We start from the raw sequence: 15090 nt of genomic DNA, 5'->3' as shown, positions 1-15090 counted from the left end.
CTTGTGGGGGCTGGGAATCAAACCCGGGTCCTCTGCAAGAGCAATCAGGGCTCTTAACCTCTGAACCATCTCTCCAGCCCATATTTTTATTTTAGGTGTATAAGTGTCTTGCCTGCATCTATATAGGTGCACCATGTGCATGCAGGGCTCACAGAGACCAGAAGAGGGCATAGGACCCCCTGGAACTGGAGTCACAGGTGGTTGTTAACTGCCGTATGGGTGCTATGAACCCCACCTAGATCTTCTACAGGAGCAGCAAGTGCTCTTAACCCCTGAGCCATCTCTCCAGCCCCCAGAGTTCCCTAATACATTTCCTACAAATGGCTATAAACAATGACTATTTAAAACAACAGCTGTGGGACTGGAGTATAGCTCAGAGGTACAGCAAACACTCAGCAGGTACAAGGACCTGGCTTCCACCCCCAGCACCAAGGGACGGAAAACCCCACAGGGGTGCATATCTCTCAGTTCTGCAGGCCAAGGGTCTTGTATCAAGGCGTGGATGGGCCCTGATCCTGCTGCGGGCTCTATGGGGACTCCAGTTCCAAGGGGCTCCAGGCTTGTGACCATATCACCCCAACTCCTCCATCTTCTCAGGCCTCTTTCCTCTGTCTTTTCCTCTTCTGCCTCTTGTAAGCAAATTAGTCATTGGGTTAGGGCCTGCCTTATTTCTTTTGATTTTTTTTTCTTTGACACAGGGTCTCATGTATTCTTTAAGTCACTAATAGAAAAAATAACCTGGAACTTTCCATCCTCCCTTCTCCACTCCCTGAGTACTGGGATGACGGGCATGCACCATGACTCCTATGTGGGGCTGGGGATGGGTCCCAGGGCTTCATGCATGCTAACAAGCACTTCACCAACCAAGCCATATTCTCAGCCCCAGGACAGTCTTATCTTGAAATCTTTCACTAAATTACATCTGTAAAGAACCTTTCCCCAAAGAAATTCACACAAACAGGTTCTGGGGACATATCTTTTGGGAGCGCTGGTCAGCCCCCTGCTGATATCTTTGGAGTTGGTTCTGCTGGTCTGACAGAGTTTGTTCACCTCTCAGTGGAGACATTCCTGGATTTACCGTTGAATGTTGTTAGGGGTATGTTACTGTTGATGAAATGCTCATGGCAAACCCAATCCATAGAAACCACGTGGCAGGTTGGTACATGGACCTCAAATATAAGAGAGATGGATCTTCTAATTCCAACAGAGAGAGATGAGATTTGAGTCCTGGGTTTAGGATGCCCCAAGGTTCTCTGAGGGGCTGCTATTTATATACATACAGAGGGAAAGAGAGAACTCCTCTAGCTCCCCAGTATGGTGAGACTATATGCCTGCACCTGTCCTGGCTCCATGCACCCAGCTGGAAGCAGAGCATGTGATTGCCCCCAGAAGTGGTTCAATTAATATGGAACTTGCCGTCTCAAGTTGACATTACATCACAAAGTGGGTGCTCGGGGCCTGTGAGAACAAGGAGGGTTCACCCCTCTCCCAGGGATCAAGAACTGCCTTCCCCTCCTAATTCCCAGATGTGCAAAGTGTCCACACCCTCCAGGGACCCCGGCCCCACCAGACCTGTGTCCTTAATGGCTCAGACCTGCTCTCTCTCCCTAGGGCACCTACTGGATCTGCTGAAGACTCGAGGGAAGAATGGGGCCATCGCCTTCCTAGAGAGCCTGAAGTTTCACAACCCTGATGTCTATACCTTGGTCACAGGGCTGCAACCCGACGTTGACTTCAGCACCTTCAGTGGTAAGTGCTGAATGAGGGTCTTGGAGCCTGCTGGCCACACCTGGACACCAGCAGTCTCCCACTCACTGCACTGGAAGGGTGGGGGAGAAGGAGCCCCTGGAGCTTGGGGTCTGCAAGGCCCATCTTTAGTGACCCAGCATCGTGAGGAGGCTGGGGAGGCGGGGAGGCAACAGCCATACAGCGGAGACTTAGCCTGCTTGATGGAACATAAGGCCATTTTCAGTCATTAAATGACTTTGGCCTTCTCTGGAGGAACTCTTGAAAGATTTTGGTATTAAAACAGAACACTCAAGGAAGTCAGAACAGCAGCTAATAAATAAGCCACCTCTTCCTGTCTGGCTCTCCGGACACATTTCTATGAGTTCCAGTTTGCAGATTTACGTCCATGGCTGTGTTTCCTTGGGTTGCCATACACATGATCAGCCTTGAGTGTGATCAGCTCATAAGGAGAGCCAGATGTGACTGGCGGATGCTCATGGGGAGGCCCAGAGGGCAACCCTTGAGCCCAAATCGCACCCAAAATATGAAGTTGTAAAAAGGCAGGAGGCTTTTTATTTATATATTTATTTTATGTATGAGCGTTTTGCCTGCATGTATATAAGTGCACCTGTGTCATGCAGTGCCTGGGGAGGCCAGAGTCCCCCGGAACTGGAGTCATGGACGGTTGTTAGCCATCAGTGCTCTTAACGGCTGAGCGCTCTCTCCAGTCCTTTTAAAGAGACCAGCCAGGTAGGGCTGGAGGCTTGCAGGGGTCTGGCCATGGAGTGTAAGACCCTGGAGGCTGAAGACGGAAGAGCCAGATGACAGTGCTGACGCCCATCTACAGGCCTCATGGAGACGTCCAAGCTGACTGAGTGCCTGGCGGGGGCCATTGGCAGCCTGCAGGAGGAGCTGGCCCAGGAGAAGGCACAGAAGGAGGCGCTGTGACCTGGGTTTAGGTTTTCATGATTTAACAGTTGGATAGCTTTGAGTAATCTCCTGATCTTGTGGTTTGGTGTTTTTGTCTAACATTTAATAAGAACAACAGGTTCAGGGTATGAGGACTAAGTAGGAAAGTAAGAGCTAATGAAGGAAGCAAAGCCTCATTTTCATTACCGTATAGTACTTTAGGGCTTGTGGTCATTCTTTATGTGTCAAGTTGGATGGGTCTTGGGATGTTCAGGTGCTGGGAAAACATTGTTTTTGGGTGGGCCAGTGAGAGTGTTTTGAGGAGAGATTAGCACTGGAATTAGTAGACCAAGTACAGAGATCTACTCTAATCTTAGCGTATGGTCACCATCTAATCTTCCAAGGTCTTGAACAGAAGGCAAAGGCAGAGGAAGCAGGAACTTCTCCTCCCGTTTGAGCTGAAACATTTATTCCTTTGGCCTGTGGGCTTTGTGCTCTGGATCAAGGGTTTGGGAACTTGAGTTGTGACTCACATCATTGCCCCCTCTTCTCAGATTTTCAACCTTCACTTGCAACTGCATCATTGGCTTTGTTGGGCCTTCAGTTTGAGTGAAGCCAATCCTGGGCCTGCTCATCCTCACAATCACATGAACCAATTTCTTCTACTGAAGTATATCTTTATACACTTGTAGTAATAGATTAGGTGTTGTTAACTCAGTCTTTTTTATTTTGTTTTCTTTGAGACAGAGTCTCATTATATAGCCCATGCTGGCCTTGAAGTCAGTCCTTCTGTCTCAGCCTCCCACATGATGGATTATAGGCATGCATCCCTATGTCCTGCCCCCGTGTTCTTTTTTAAAAAATATTTTATTATTATTGTGTGTGTGTGTGTGTGTGTATTGCCTGCCTGTACGTGAGTGCACCCATGTGCAATGCGGTGGAGGTCAGAAGAGGGCTTTGGATTCCCCTGGAACTAGAGTTAAGGATGGTTTGTAGCCGCCATGTGGGTGCTAGGAATTGAACCCGGGTCCTCTGCAAGAGCAGTCAGTGCTCTTAATCGCTGAGCCATCTCTCCAGCCCCAATAAAATTTAAAAAAAAATATTTTGAGGCAGGGTCTTATTGTGGAGCTCTGGCTGGCCTAGGACTCACTATGTAGACCAGGCTGGCTGGCCTCGAATTCTCAGAGATCCACCTGCCTCTGCTCTGGAGTGTTTCTGGGGCCTGGGCAGTTCCAAACTCCCTTGCCCTGTGTGTAAGCATCCTGTGCTGCCATAATGGCTAGCATTGTACAGATGGTGGCTCCAAACCACAGGTGCTCCCATGTGCACAGCTCTGGGGGTGTCCGTGGCAGCTCCCGGGGGTCTGTGCTGTGCCTTTCTGTGAGTTCTCATATTGTTGGAAATCCCTCTGCCAACTTGGCTTGGCATCCCCCAGTCTCTGCCTGGTGGTCACTTCACTCTCCCTTGTATATCCCCCCCAACCCATCCCTTTGGAGGGACAGCAGTCATCCAGTGACTTCGCCATGATTCCATCTGTGAAGACCTAGTCCCAATAAAGTCACAGTCCCAGGTCCTTTGGGAATGTGACCTGGAACACCTTGTATCACAATCCTTAATCAGCTGTCCGCAGGAAACCAGGAGGGAGCTGCGGGAAACCAGGAGGGAGCTGCTGAGGCTCGCGGCTGCTCCCTGCTCATCCTCCTCCATCTCCTTCCTCAGGCCCTTATTTTGATATATCACAGTGAAAGATTTATCGTCCTCTTTTTTTTTTTTTTTTTTAAAAAAAAAAAAAAAAAAAAAAAAAAAAAAAAAAAACTTTTTGGCAAGAAATTCCTTCAATCTACATCCTTGGGGACAGGCTGTGACAGCCTAAGGGCTCTGTGTGTCTCTTGCACACCCCTCTGTGGAATGAGGCATGAGAAGACCTGGGAAAACTAGCAATCCTCCTGCCCCAGCCTCCCAACCAGCTGAGACTGCACCCTTTTCCACGTTTTTTTTTTCCTGCCCAATATACAGCAGTTAAGGCCACACCATCTGACTCTATACCTGGCCTTGAGGTTTCCTGTACTGTTTCCTCAGTGGAAGGGCTGGGGAAGTTGACTGAGCTCTTTCTGTACCAGGTTGAGAAGGACATTCTGGAGCAGAGCCTGGATGAGGCCCTGGAGAGCAAGCAGGAGCTGGTGGACCGCATCCACTCACTGCGGGAGCGGGCCGTGGCTGCGGAAAGGCAGCAGAAGCAGGTGATGAGGCAGAGCCCGTCCTGGGGCCGTGACGTGCCCGTGCTGGGCAGGACTGTGTTTGTGGGGCAGACGGGTTCATTCATCCACACGGGACTTAGCTAACTTTGCTCATTGAGAACCAACTCACAGCCCAGACTAGAAGTCGCCGTCGGGCAAGCAAGGGAGAAGACCCAGGGCCAAGTCGGTGGCTTGGGGGCCGTGAGAGCCAGGGATTTAGTCGAGGGGGTATAGGCGACAGTGAGAGTGAGGCAGGATGGGCAGACATTTGTGTATTTGTGGCTATTAAACAGCATGCAACCCTGCACCACTGAATCCTGTTTGATCAGTGCTGTGGCTCTGCAGACCAAAAGAACATGAATTCGCCTCACTCCACCCCGCAGAACTCCTTGTCCCCCTTTCCTTCCACATCTCCCACTCACCCCTCCCCACTCAAGCCCTCAGAGCCACTGAACTGCATGGGCCTGTCCCCTCTGTCCAGTACTGGGAGGAGAAAGAACAGACCCTGCTCCAGTTCCAGAAGACGCAGGTGGACTGTGAGCTGTACAGAGAGAAGATGACCACTCTGCAGGGCCAGGTGGTGGAGCTGCGGAAGGAGCGGGACCAGGTAACCTCAGGACTGGGGCGGGGCCTGGTGGGTGGTGCAGGTGCCTACCCCGGCTGGGACTGGGCTCAGGAAGACCACCGCTACTTCCACTGCCCCTGCTGGTGTGTGAGTCAGGCTGCTAGCTTGTGGCTCAGAGGATGGGTTTTAGACCTTAAGATCGTTCCTTGGACCGTGGGAGGTTCCATTGTGCCCCTAAAGTACACTAACATGGGCTCTCTGTCATCCCCCTACTCTTATTCCTGGCAAAAGACAGTGAAAATACCTATCCAGGATACAGGGTCTTGTTAAAATATAGTCGGTTTGTAATAAATAAAATTTTTTAAAAAGTTTAGGGGCTGGAGAGATGGCTCAGCAGTTAAGAACACTGGTTGTTCTTGCAGAAGACCCAGGTTCGAATCCCAGCACCCACATGGTAGCTAACAACTGTCCATAATTCCAGTTCCAGGGGCTCTGACAGCCTCTTCTGTCCTCCACGGGCATTGCACGACACGGGTGCATTTACCTACATGCAGGCAATACACGTGTACACATAAAATAAAGATAATAAATAAAATTTAAAAATACATATATATAGTCGGTTTGCACATTAAGAGTGAGCTCTGGTTAATGCAGGATAGATGAATTCATGGTGGACGTCCTCAAGCATGGGGCACCTTTTACAGCTCAGACTGCTGGGCTCATCGGCCCATCCCAACCCCTAACTGTTCCCACCCCATCTGTCCTATCTTGACTGCAGGCATATTCAGCGAGGGATGGGGCCCAGATGGAGATTTCTCAGCGCCTGGTGGAGAAGGATGCCCTCCGCAGGAGAGTGTTCGAACTGACTGAGCAGGTCTGTGAGCTCCGAACTCAGCTACAGGGGCTGCAGGCAGAGCCCCCAGGAGGGGTGAGTGCTCCATCCCCATCACCCCCAGAGTGGGAGGCTGGACAGTGGGCTGCATGGGAGAGAGATGGGGACAACGCCCAGATCAGGCCGCAGGCAGGCCTCCACAGAGCCATCTGCCTTCTCGTCAGCAGTGAGGCTGTGAAACCCTGAGGATGCACACAGCGCAGACCAAGCTGGCTCCTGCATCTCTGCATGTCAGTGTTACTGTGCCATAGAAGGAAGCTGATATAGGGACCTGCCTGGAAGGGTGGGGATGTGTATTGTGCCTGAGTGTAAGGCCCCATGGCTATGCAGGGGCACAATTCCTGAGCTAAAGTGCCATCTGGCCTCCTTGGTAGTCTAAACAGGAAGCCAGAGCCAAGGAACCCTGTCTGCGAGGGAAGCAGCGGCTTGTGAGGATGCATGCCATGTGCCCACCAGATGACAGTGACTGCAGCCTCCTCAGCTCCACCGAGGTACAGCCTCCTGCCCCCTGCCCCTGCCCTGCCCCCTGCCACACTCAGTCCAGCATATCATTTGGACTACAGGGCTCTCCAGAAACCTTGGAGAAGAGGTTAGTGCCACAGAGAATTCCAAACAGGAAACCCACTCCCTCGTAGTTCTGGGGACTGGAAACCAAAAACGAAGGTGTCAAAGGGCCACACTCCTGACGGCTCTAGGGAAGAGTCCTTTCTGCCTCTCCAGCTGTGGCTGGTTTTCAACAATTCTTGGCTTGCAGCCACGTCGCTCCAATCTCTACTCCGCAGCCATGTGAAGTTGAATACATCTCTCCAGATTGCCCTTCTCTTAGGAGGTGTATCAGGGCTGAAGTGCGGGTGCAGCCGTGAAAGACTCAGGCTCACAGCCGAAAAAAACAAGAAAGTGTGTCAGTCAGCTTTCCGTCACTTTGACAAAATACCTGAAGATAATCAACTTAAAGGACAAAGTTTTGTTTTGGTTTATGGTTTAGAGGTTTTGGTTTATTTATTTTTGTTTTATGTGTGTGTTATGCCTACTTGTGTCATGCAATCCCTGTGGAGTACAGATGAGGGCTTCAGATCCCCCTGGAACTGGAGTTACACACAGTTGTTAGCCACTATGTGGGTGCTGGGATTCAAACCCGAGTCTTCTGCAAGAGCAGCCAGTGCTCTTAACCACTGGGCCATCTCTCCAGGACCTGGTTCAGAGGTGGATGGAAGAGAGCAGTTGACCTCACAGCAGCTAGGAATGGGGCGGGGGTGTGGGATGGGTCAGGCTCCTAATTCCTCCTTTGAAGGCATACCTCCAATGACCTAACTTGCCTCCACTAGGCCCATCTAATTTCAACCACTGAATAGCACCCCAAGCCAGCTGCCAAGGCTTCAACACAGTCTTTTGGGAACATTTAAAATCTAAACTGTTGGGGCTGGAGAGATGGCTCAGCGGTTAAGAGCACTGACTGCTCTTGCAGAGGACCTGGGTTCGATTCCCAGCACCCACATGGCAGCTATAAACCATCCTTCACTCCAGTTCCAGGGGAATCTGAATCTCTCTTCTGACCTCCACAGCATTGCACGACACAGGTGCACTCACATACATGCAGGCAATACACTTATACACATAAAATAAAAATAAAAATGAAAAAAAATCTAAACTGTCACAGAAAGGCACTGATCCTATGGGTTTACAGCCCACTTTAATAACCCAGTCTAACTCTGCCTTAGCTTGATTTCATCTGCAAAGATCCTAGTTCCAAATTAGGACACATTCACAAGTTGTGGGTGGACATGAAATTTGGGAGGACACTATTCCACGCGCAGCCCAAATGGTCCCTGGGATGTATGACCCACTGTGGCTGCATGGCTGCCTTGGTCAAAAAGGAGAGGCGGGCCCTCCACAGTGGCCACATGGATTCAGGATGTTCAGGGTAGGACGGAAGGCCACCGCTGTGGGCTGCTTTGAGATGGGGTGGGGATGAGAGGCGGGTGAGTGGAGTCTCCTTGCCACCACCGGGGACAGGCTTCATGCTTCCTTCCTGGGTGACCCCAGCAGTGTCCTTATTCTGTCTCTGTATCTGCAGAATAGCCTCCTAGATGAACCTACTCACTGGCTTCTTGGAAAACTGGAAAAGCCTAGCACCTTCCCCCAAGCACTGAGTCCACAAGGCCAGAGAGGTTTTCACAATCAAAACCCTAAACTGAGGGGAACAGGCTCCTCCTCCCAGCTCCCAGAGCCCAAGGACAGCGTTTCCTTTGGGGGCTGTGGTGAGGATGTGAAGGTACCTTGGAGGCTCCCAGCTTACTCTCATGCTCTTAACTCCCTGACCTGGATCAGCTCCCTCTCCAGCCTTCCCCTAGACCCTATGATACAGCCTCCCTCTCTCTTGCTTCTGCAGTATAGTCTCTGTTCAGTCATCCACACCCTCATCTCTCAGGCTGCTCTGTCACTCCCTCCAGAAAGTCCGTCACACCCTGATGTGATGCGCTCACTGGTCTGTGTTTGCCCATCCGTCTCCCACCCAGGAATGGAGCTTGTCCTTAGGAGTATGTGGACACCATAAAAAACAAAAACAAACCTGACCCATAGGGTTGCTGTAGGAACTCAGTGAGTGAATTCATATGGACTCTGTGAACCAGGTCCTCTCAAGGCCTGCTCAGAACTGGCCTTCCTCATGAGGCCTCAGCGCCTCCCCTCACCGGCCAGTAACTCCCTGTATTGTGGATCTTTCTGCTTTACATGTAAAATGAGCCAGTACTCGGCCGGGCGTGGCGGTGAACGGCTTTAATTCCATCACTCGAGGCAGAAGCAGGCAGATCTCTGTGAGTTCGAGGCCAGCCTGGTCTACATAGTGATTATAGGGACACTGCAAGAACCCAGGGTAATGCACATTGAAAGCAGCCTAGAATGCATACAGTGGGTGTTCAATGAGCAGAACTTAATATGTCCCTCTTCCCCTGCACTCCTGTTTTCTGTGCCACCACCCTCCGTCTGCCCTTCTCCAGTCTCGGCTGTGGTGGGACCTGAACGCCACATCCAGCCGGGAGCAGATGGACAGCTTCCGCTCCAGCAGCCCTGTGCCTCCCAGCCAGCAGTCCCTGTACAAACGGATGGCAGAGGACTTCCCAGAAGACCCTGAGTCTCTGAGGTAAAACATGGTGCAGCCCTGGGGTCCAGCTCACAAAGGAACCTTGCTAAATGGAGGGTCATCTGGGTTTGGGGCCGACAACTCCGGAAGGTGCTTGGGACTCCAGGCTTCAGCTAGAGTGGGCTTGACTGTGAGCTGGCTTCCTGTGCTTTGCAGCAGCTTCCTGGAAGTCCCGGAGGTGTGCCTGGGAACACTTCAGGGGGCTGCGGGGGACGACACAGACACAGACCTGGACTATGAGATCTTAGATGGAGCAGGTGAGTATACCCCCACACCTGAGTCTCTACAGCATCTTCCTCCCCTGGGCTGGCACAGTGGGAACAGGAAGCAAGTCCAGAGAGGCAGGTGAGACGGCCTGGGTCTCTCTTCAAGACAGGCAGATAGTCATGAACTTGATCTCTGTCCTGGCCTCTAGGAAAATCCTAAAGCCCAGGTGAGTTCTGTTTACTGTTCTCTTTTTACGTCCTCACATAGGGGGCAAGGGAGCTGTATTCATAGCCACATGCAGCTCAGCATACATGTGCAGATAGCCACAGACACGCAAGTCCTCATGAGTTCCTTCCCACTCTGCAGACACTTGGGCCTCTCTGGGGCATCAGGAGGCAGCAGGTTCGGGACAGGAACACGTGATGCAGGGTGCACTCCCACCCCACACCCACTCCCCAGCAGCCCTCCTTTTGGGTGCTGGCTTCCAAGGCTCTGAATTCTCATTCCCCTGTTTGTGCTTGAATTGGCCCCTTCTGAAGTCTGGGAGCCTTTCACAGAGGGCATCCTCTTCTTTTCTACCTCACACCTAGGGGCACATCTGTGACAGTGACAAGCTAAGAATCCCCACCCCCTGCCACATACACACACTCCCTAAGGGGCCTTTAACCTGGCTGTGAGAGCTGGAGCAGGGAGCGCCTATTTCTCTCAATCTCTTCTTAGGATTCCACACACTGCCTCCGTTCATACAGTTACTGGGATTGACCTCAAATACATTCTGGGTATTTTTAAAATTTCATTTGGCTTTGAATGCATTCCAATGGTTCTTTGCTTGTGAGCTGAACAACTGCTAGGTCTCCACTGGATCTTGTGGGATGGGGATGCTCCCTAGCTCAAGGTCACAGATTGCAAATTGCAATGCTAGAGTGGGGGCTGGAAAAATACCTCTGTGGATAAAGTGCTTGCTGTGTAAGCATAAGGATCTGAGTATAGCACCGGCACCCATGTGAAAGCCAGGCATAGCAGTGGCAGGGTCTGTAACCCCAGTGCTGGGGGCAGAGATGGGCCAATCCCCCTGTTTGCTGACCAGCTAGTCTAGCTGAAATGAACTTTAGATTTAGTGAGAGGCTGTCTAAAAAACGTGGAGGTGCTGAAGAGATGGTTTATCAATTACAGGAGCTTACTGTTCTTCTAGAGGACCTGGGTTCAGTTTTCAGCATCCACATGGTAGCTAACACTGCCCTTAACTCTGGTTCAAGGGGATCCGATGCACTCTTCTGGCTTCCACAGGCACCAGGCACATGTGGTGGACTTACATACATGGCAGGCAGAACTCTCATACACATAAAGCAAATATAAATAAAATACTAAAAAAATAAGGTAGAAGTGGTAGAAGACACTGGATGTTGACCTCTAATCTCCACATATGTATACAAGTGAGGGAACCTGCACACACACACAACACATTTCTGTACACATGTGCACATGCGTGTGTGTGTGGGCAAACACACACACATAATTATTAGAACCCTGGGTGTGGTGGTAAACACCTGTAATCCTAGAACTCAGAGGATTGAGAATTCGAGGCCAGCCTGGGCTGTATAAGTGAGACCCTGATTCTGATTCATTAATTGCTTTGGAAAATGGTAGGGGCTGGAGAGATGGCTCAGCAGTTAAGAGCACTGACTGTTCTTGCAGAAGACCCAGGTTCAAATCTCCGCACCCACATGACAGCTAACAACTGTCCATAACTCCAGTTCCAAGGGATCTGACAGCCTCTTCTGTCCTCCGCAGGCATTGCATGACATGGGTGCACTTACCTACATGCAGGCAATATACTCATACACATAAAATAAAAATAATAAATAAAATATTTAAAAAAACAAAAGAAAAATGCTAGAGCTTGGGGACCCCCTGAGGAGCATCTATGGTCAGAACTGCCAACTCACAGACCTGCCCCAGTCAGTGGGTCACTGGTCAGTGCTAGGGATGACTGCCATACAGAAGGGCAGGCCCAGGGCTGTGCCAGATTTGATTCGTAAGTGAATAGAAATCTAGATTCTAGAAATTTCCCTATCCTTTAAGATATTGACAACTTGTTTTGATCACAGAATGACAGGTGTAGCTCTCACCAGTTACTTTGTAAAAAAAAAAAAAAAAAAAAAAAAAAAAAAAAAAACTAAACACAGAAGAGGGGACTGAGCAGGGGCTTGGATCAGGCAGTGGCTTCTTGGAGCCAGAGAAAAGAATGAGCTCGCAGTGGAGTGAGCAGGGCCAGCAGCTGGTGACCTCAAGGTCTGGCTGCTAAGCTCCCACTTCCTTGCAGACCTCTCCCAGTCAGAGGACAGCCTGCAGGGGTCTTCCAGAAGCTTGGATGTCTTAGAAAGGTGAGCCGCAGGCTTGGGGGCACCCCCCACCCCCTGCCCCCGGACTGGAGAACCAGAGCCCGGAGCAGAGTGTGACTGCGCCCTCTCACCATGGGGAGCTGACAGCTTTCCCAAGATGATGGGTCACAGCAGGGGAGGAGAATTCCAGAATTCTGGGGCAGAGGGCATGATGGGAAAGTGGCCTTGCTGACTCCTGTTCTGGGGTTACATCTATCTGACCACAACAGCATCCCTGTGAGGCGGAGGCCAGCCCGTAAGATCTTGAGCCAGGTCACAGTGCTGGCGTTCCAGGGAGACGCGCTACTGGAGCAGATCAGTGTCATCGGTGGGAACCTCACAGGCATCTTCATCCACCGCGTCACCCCAGGCTCTGCAGCAGACGAGATGGCCTTGCGCCCTGGCACCCAGATCGTGATGGTGAGCGAGTGAGGCTTCACTACCGCCAGGCCTTTTGTGGGTGGCAGGCAGCAGTGCTCTGGTGCTGACACGTTCTCAGCCCTGGGTTGATGGAAAGTACTGGACTCATCTGTAGAAGAGGGTCACAGGGGGAAACCAGTTCCCTTCTCAAACCTGATGTTCTAGATTCCTGGGAGCTTAGAAACTGGGAAAGGGCTGCTGGAACATGGCAACTCCTACCATGGACCTTTATGCTGTTTTGGAGGTAGAGTTCAGGGGCCTTGTGCCTGCCAGGCAAGTGGTGTACCACTGAGTAGCTGCACCCCAGGCCTGACCAGGCATCTCTTAATGCAGTCCTTGATAGGGCCAGTCTAATGGGGGAGGGCTTTGATTGGCTTCAAGAAAATTTTACTATAATGATCTTATCATCACTTTATATGTGTGCAGTAAAAAAAATACACATGGCATAAAATTCACCATTTTAAACATTGAGTGCATTTTCTAAACCAGTTTAATTGAAGAATGCCCATATGTGACGAGAACATAAATGCACATATAAATATAAAACACAAGCCAGGTGTGGTGGTGCACGCCTTTAATCCCAGCACTCAGGAGGCAGAGGCAGGCTAATTTCTGTGAGTTCAAGGCCAGCCTGGTCTACAAAGTAAGTTCCAGGACAGCTGGGGCTACAGGGAGACCCCGACTCAAAAAGACCAAAAAAAAAAAAAAAAAAAAAAAAAAAAAAAAAACCACAAGTGAGTCTTACTAAGTGGTTACATGGGCAGGAAGGGTGACTTTGATGTGGCTAAAGCCAGGATTTTCTTTCATTGTGCGTGCATGCGTGCATGTGTGCATGTGTATGTATGGATGCACACATGCACAGCACATGTGGAGGTCAGAGGACAACCTTTGGGAATCAAGCTTTCTCCTTCCACCTCATTTTGGGGCAATATCTCTCATTTTTTTAAGAATGTTTATTTCTTATTTATTTATGTGTGTGTACACAAGCCACAGAACACATGAGGCAATCAAAGGACAATTTGTGGAAGTTGGTTCTCTCCTTCCACCATGTGGCAATCACTAAGTCACCTGGCTGGCCTTTTAAAAATATCAAGCAATGGGGCTGGAGAGATGGCTCAGTGGTTAAGAACACTGCTTGTTCTTAACCCAGAAGACCTGGTTCAAATCCCAGCACCCACATGGCAGCTAACAGCTTTCCATAACTCCAGTCCCAGGGGATCCAACAGCCTCCTCTGGCCCTCGCTGTCAGTTGGAGCGGGTAAAGAGGAGAGATTCCCTCTGGCATTGGAGAGATGGTCATAATATACTGGGACAACTTTGGACTGATAGTCTCGAGACATATTTTAATACAGAAACACACATCTTCTCAAACTTAACCCCAGGAAAGAGGGGGGCAGTTATATCAGCTCTTAGGGCTTCACAGAACATGTGGGTGGGGTGCTCATCCCCATGACACAGAATGGTGAGGCCCCTGATCTAGCATGATCCAGAATGTTCTGGAATCCCCCGAAGTCCATTTTTAAGACAGTAAAGTACCTATCACAAAGAAATAATCTTCGACAGTGAGAAGGTTGGAGATGGGTTGGGGGGGTGACTCTCCAGGCCAAGAATGTGCATGACAAGCAAGTGTGTGGCTCAGTGTTATAACCCAGTACTGTCCCCACACACAGCCTGTGACAAGGGCTCTGATGGTGCGGCCATGTTTGGCCAAGGTGTGTGGGCAGCTGGGAGGGTCAGAGTCCTCCTGTGGGGTTAGCCTGCATCCGCTGCCACTCCAACCCCAGCACTGCTGCGTTCAGCGCTGAGGGGTCCTGGTGAGAAGACCACCCCATGTCTGTCCTCAGATGGATTACAAGGCAACAGAGCCTTCGCTCAGGACCACCCTGGAGAACATGACTTTGGAGCAGGCTGTGGGGCTCCTCGGAAGGGTGAACGGCTCCTGCTGCCTGTCTGTGAAGGTCAACACCGAGGGTACAGGCTACACCCCCGTTTGCTCAGCTGTCCAGGCCCATCCTGTGACCTCAAGTCCCTTGACTGCACTGTGTACCCAGAACCCAGGCCCACCCAGAGCCAGGGTAGCTCAGCCAGGATCACCCTGGGTCCCCAAAGCCCACCTCCAAAACTGGAAGCTTCCCTCCCACTCCACCAGTCCTAGCACCAAAGTGGCTTCGAAGCCTTTCCCTCCTTTCCCAAGTAGAATGTGAATACTGCCACATTCTAGAACCTTCCTTGTGTACGTTCAGAGGCCCAAGATCACCGGTCATTCATGTCTTCTTTTATCAGGTTATAAAAAGCTAGTCCAGGACCTGGACACCAAAGCGGTGACCTCAGGGGACTCATTCTACATCCGAGTCAACCTGGCCATGAAGGGGAAGGGGGAAGGGGAGCTGCATACACACTGCAATGACATCCTGCATGTCACTGACACCATGTTCCAAGGTCACAGCTGCTGGCGGGCCCACCATGTGAACCCTTACACCATGAGGGACACGGAGCCTGGCACGATCCCCAACTATCCACAGTGAGTAGCAACTTCTGACTCACGTCCACAGAGAGACTGCAGACAGGATGACCCCGCCTGGCCCAACTACATATGGAGGGAAAGGAGGAAG

At 50.8% G+C, this 15090-nt stretch overlaps 1 protein-coding gene across 1 annotated transcript in view; it reads left to right on the top strand.

Moving 5' to 3' along the window:
- The window catches only part of Card14 (caspase recruitment domain family member 14), a 29300-nt gene that overhangs the window by 5889 nt on the left and 8321 nt on the right, over positions 1-15090 (top strand). The window contains exons 2-14 of the mRNA XM_008828970.3: positions 1612-1749; positions 2576-2672; positions 3192-3240; positions 4758-4877; positions 5356-5481; positions 6218-6367; positions 6706-6822; positions 9328-9470; positions 9627-9727; positions 12001-12061; positions 12289-12478; positions 14323-14449; positions 14762-14999. Of these exons, the coding sequence (XP_008827192.1) occupies positions 1612-1749; positions 2576-2672; positions 3192-3240; positions 4758-4877; positions 5356-5481; positions 6218-6367; positions 6706-6822; positions 9328-9470; positions 9627-9727; positions 12001-12061; positions 12289-12478; positions 14323-14449; positions 14762-14999 (1657 nt within the window). The remainder of the gene's footprint in view (positions 1-1611; positions 1750-2575; positions 2673-3191; positions 3241-4757; positions 4878-5355; positions 5482-6217; positions 6368-6705; positions 6823-9327; positions 9471-9626; positions 9728-12000; positions 12062-12288; positions 12479-14322; positions 14450-14761; positions 15000-15090) is intronic.

The sequence above is a fragment of the Nannospalax galili genome, unplaced genomic scaffold, assembly GCF_000622305.1.
Source record: "Nannospalax galili isolate Female #2095 unplaced genomic scaffold, S.galili_v1.0 scaffold1250, whole genome shotgun sequence".
Lineage (NCBI taxonomy): Eukaryota > Metazoa > Chordata > Mammalia > Rodentia > Spalacidae > Nannospalax > Nannospalax galili.
This window is presented reverse-complemented; position numbering and strand designations above follow the sequence as displayed.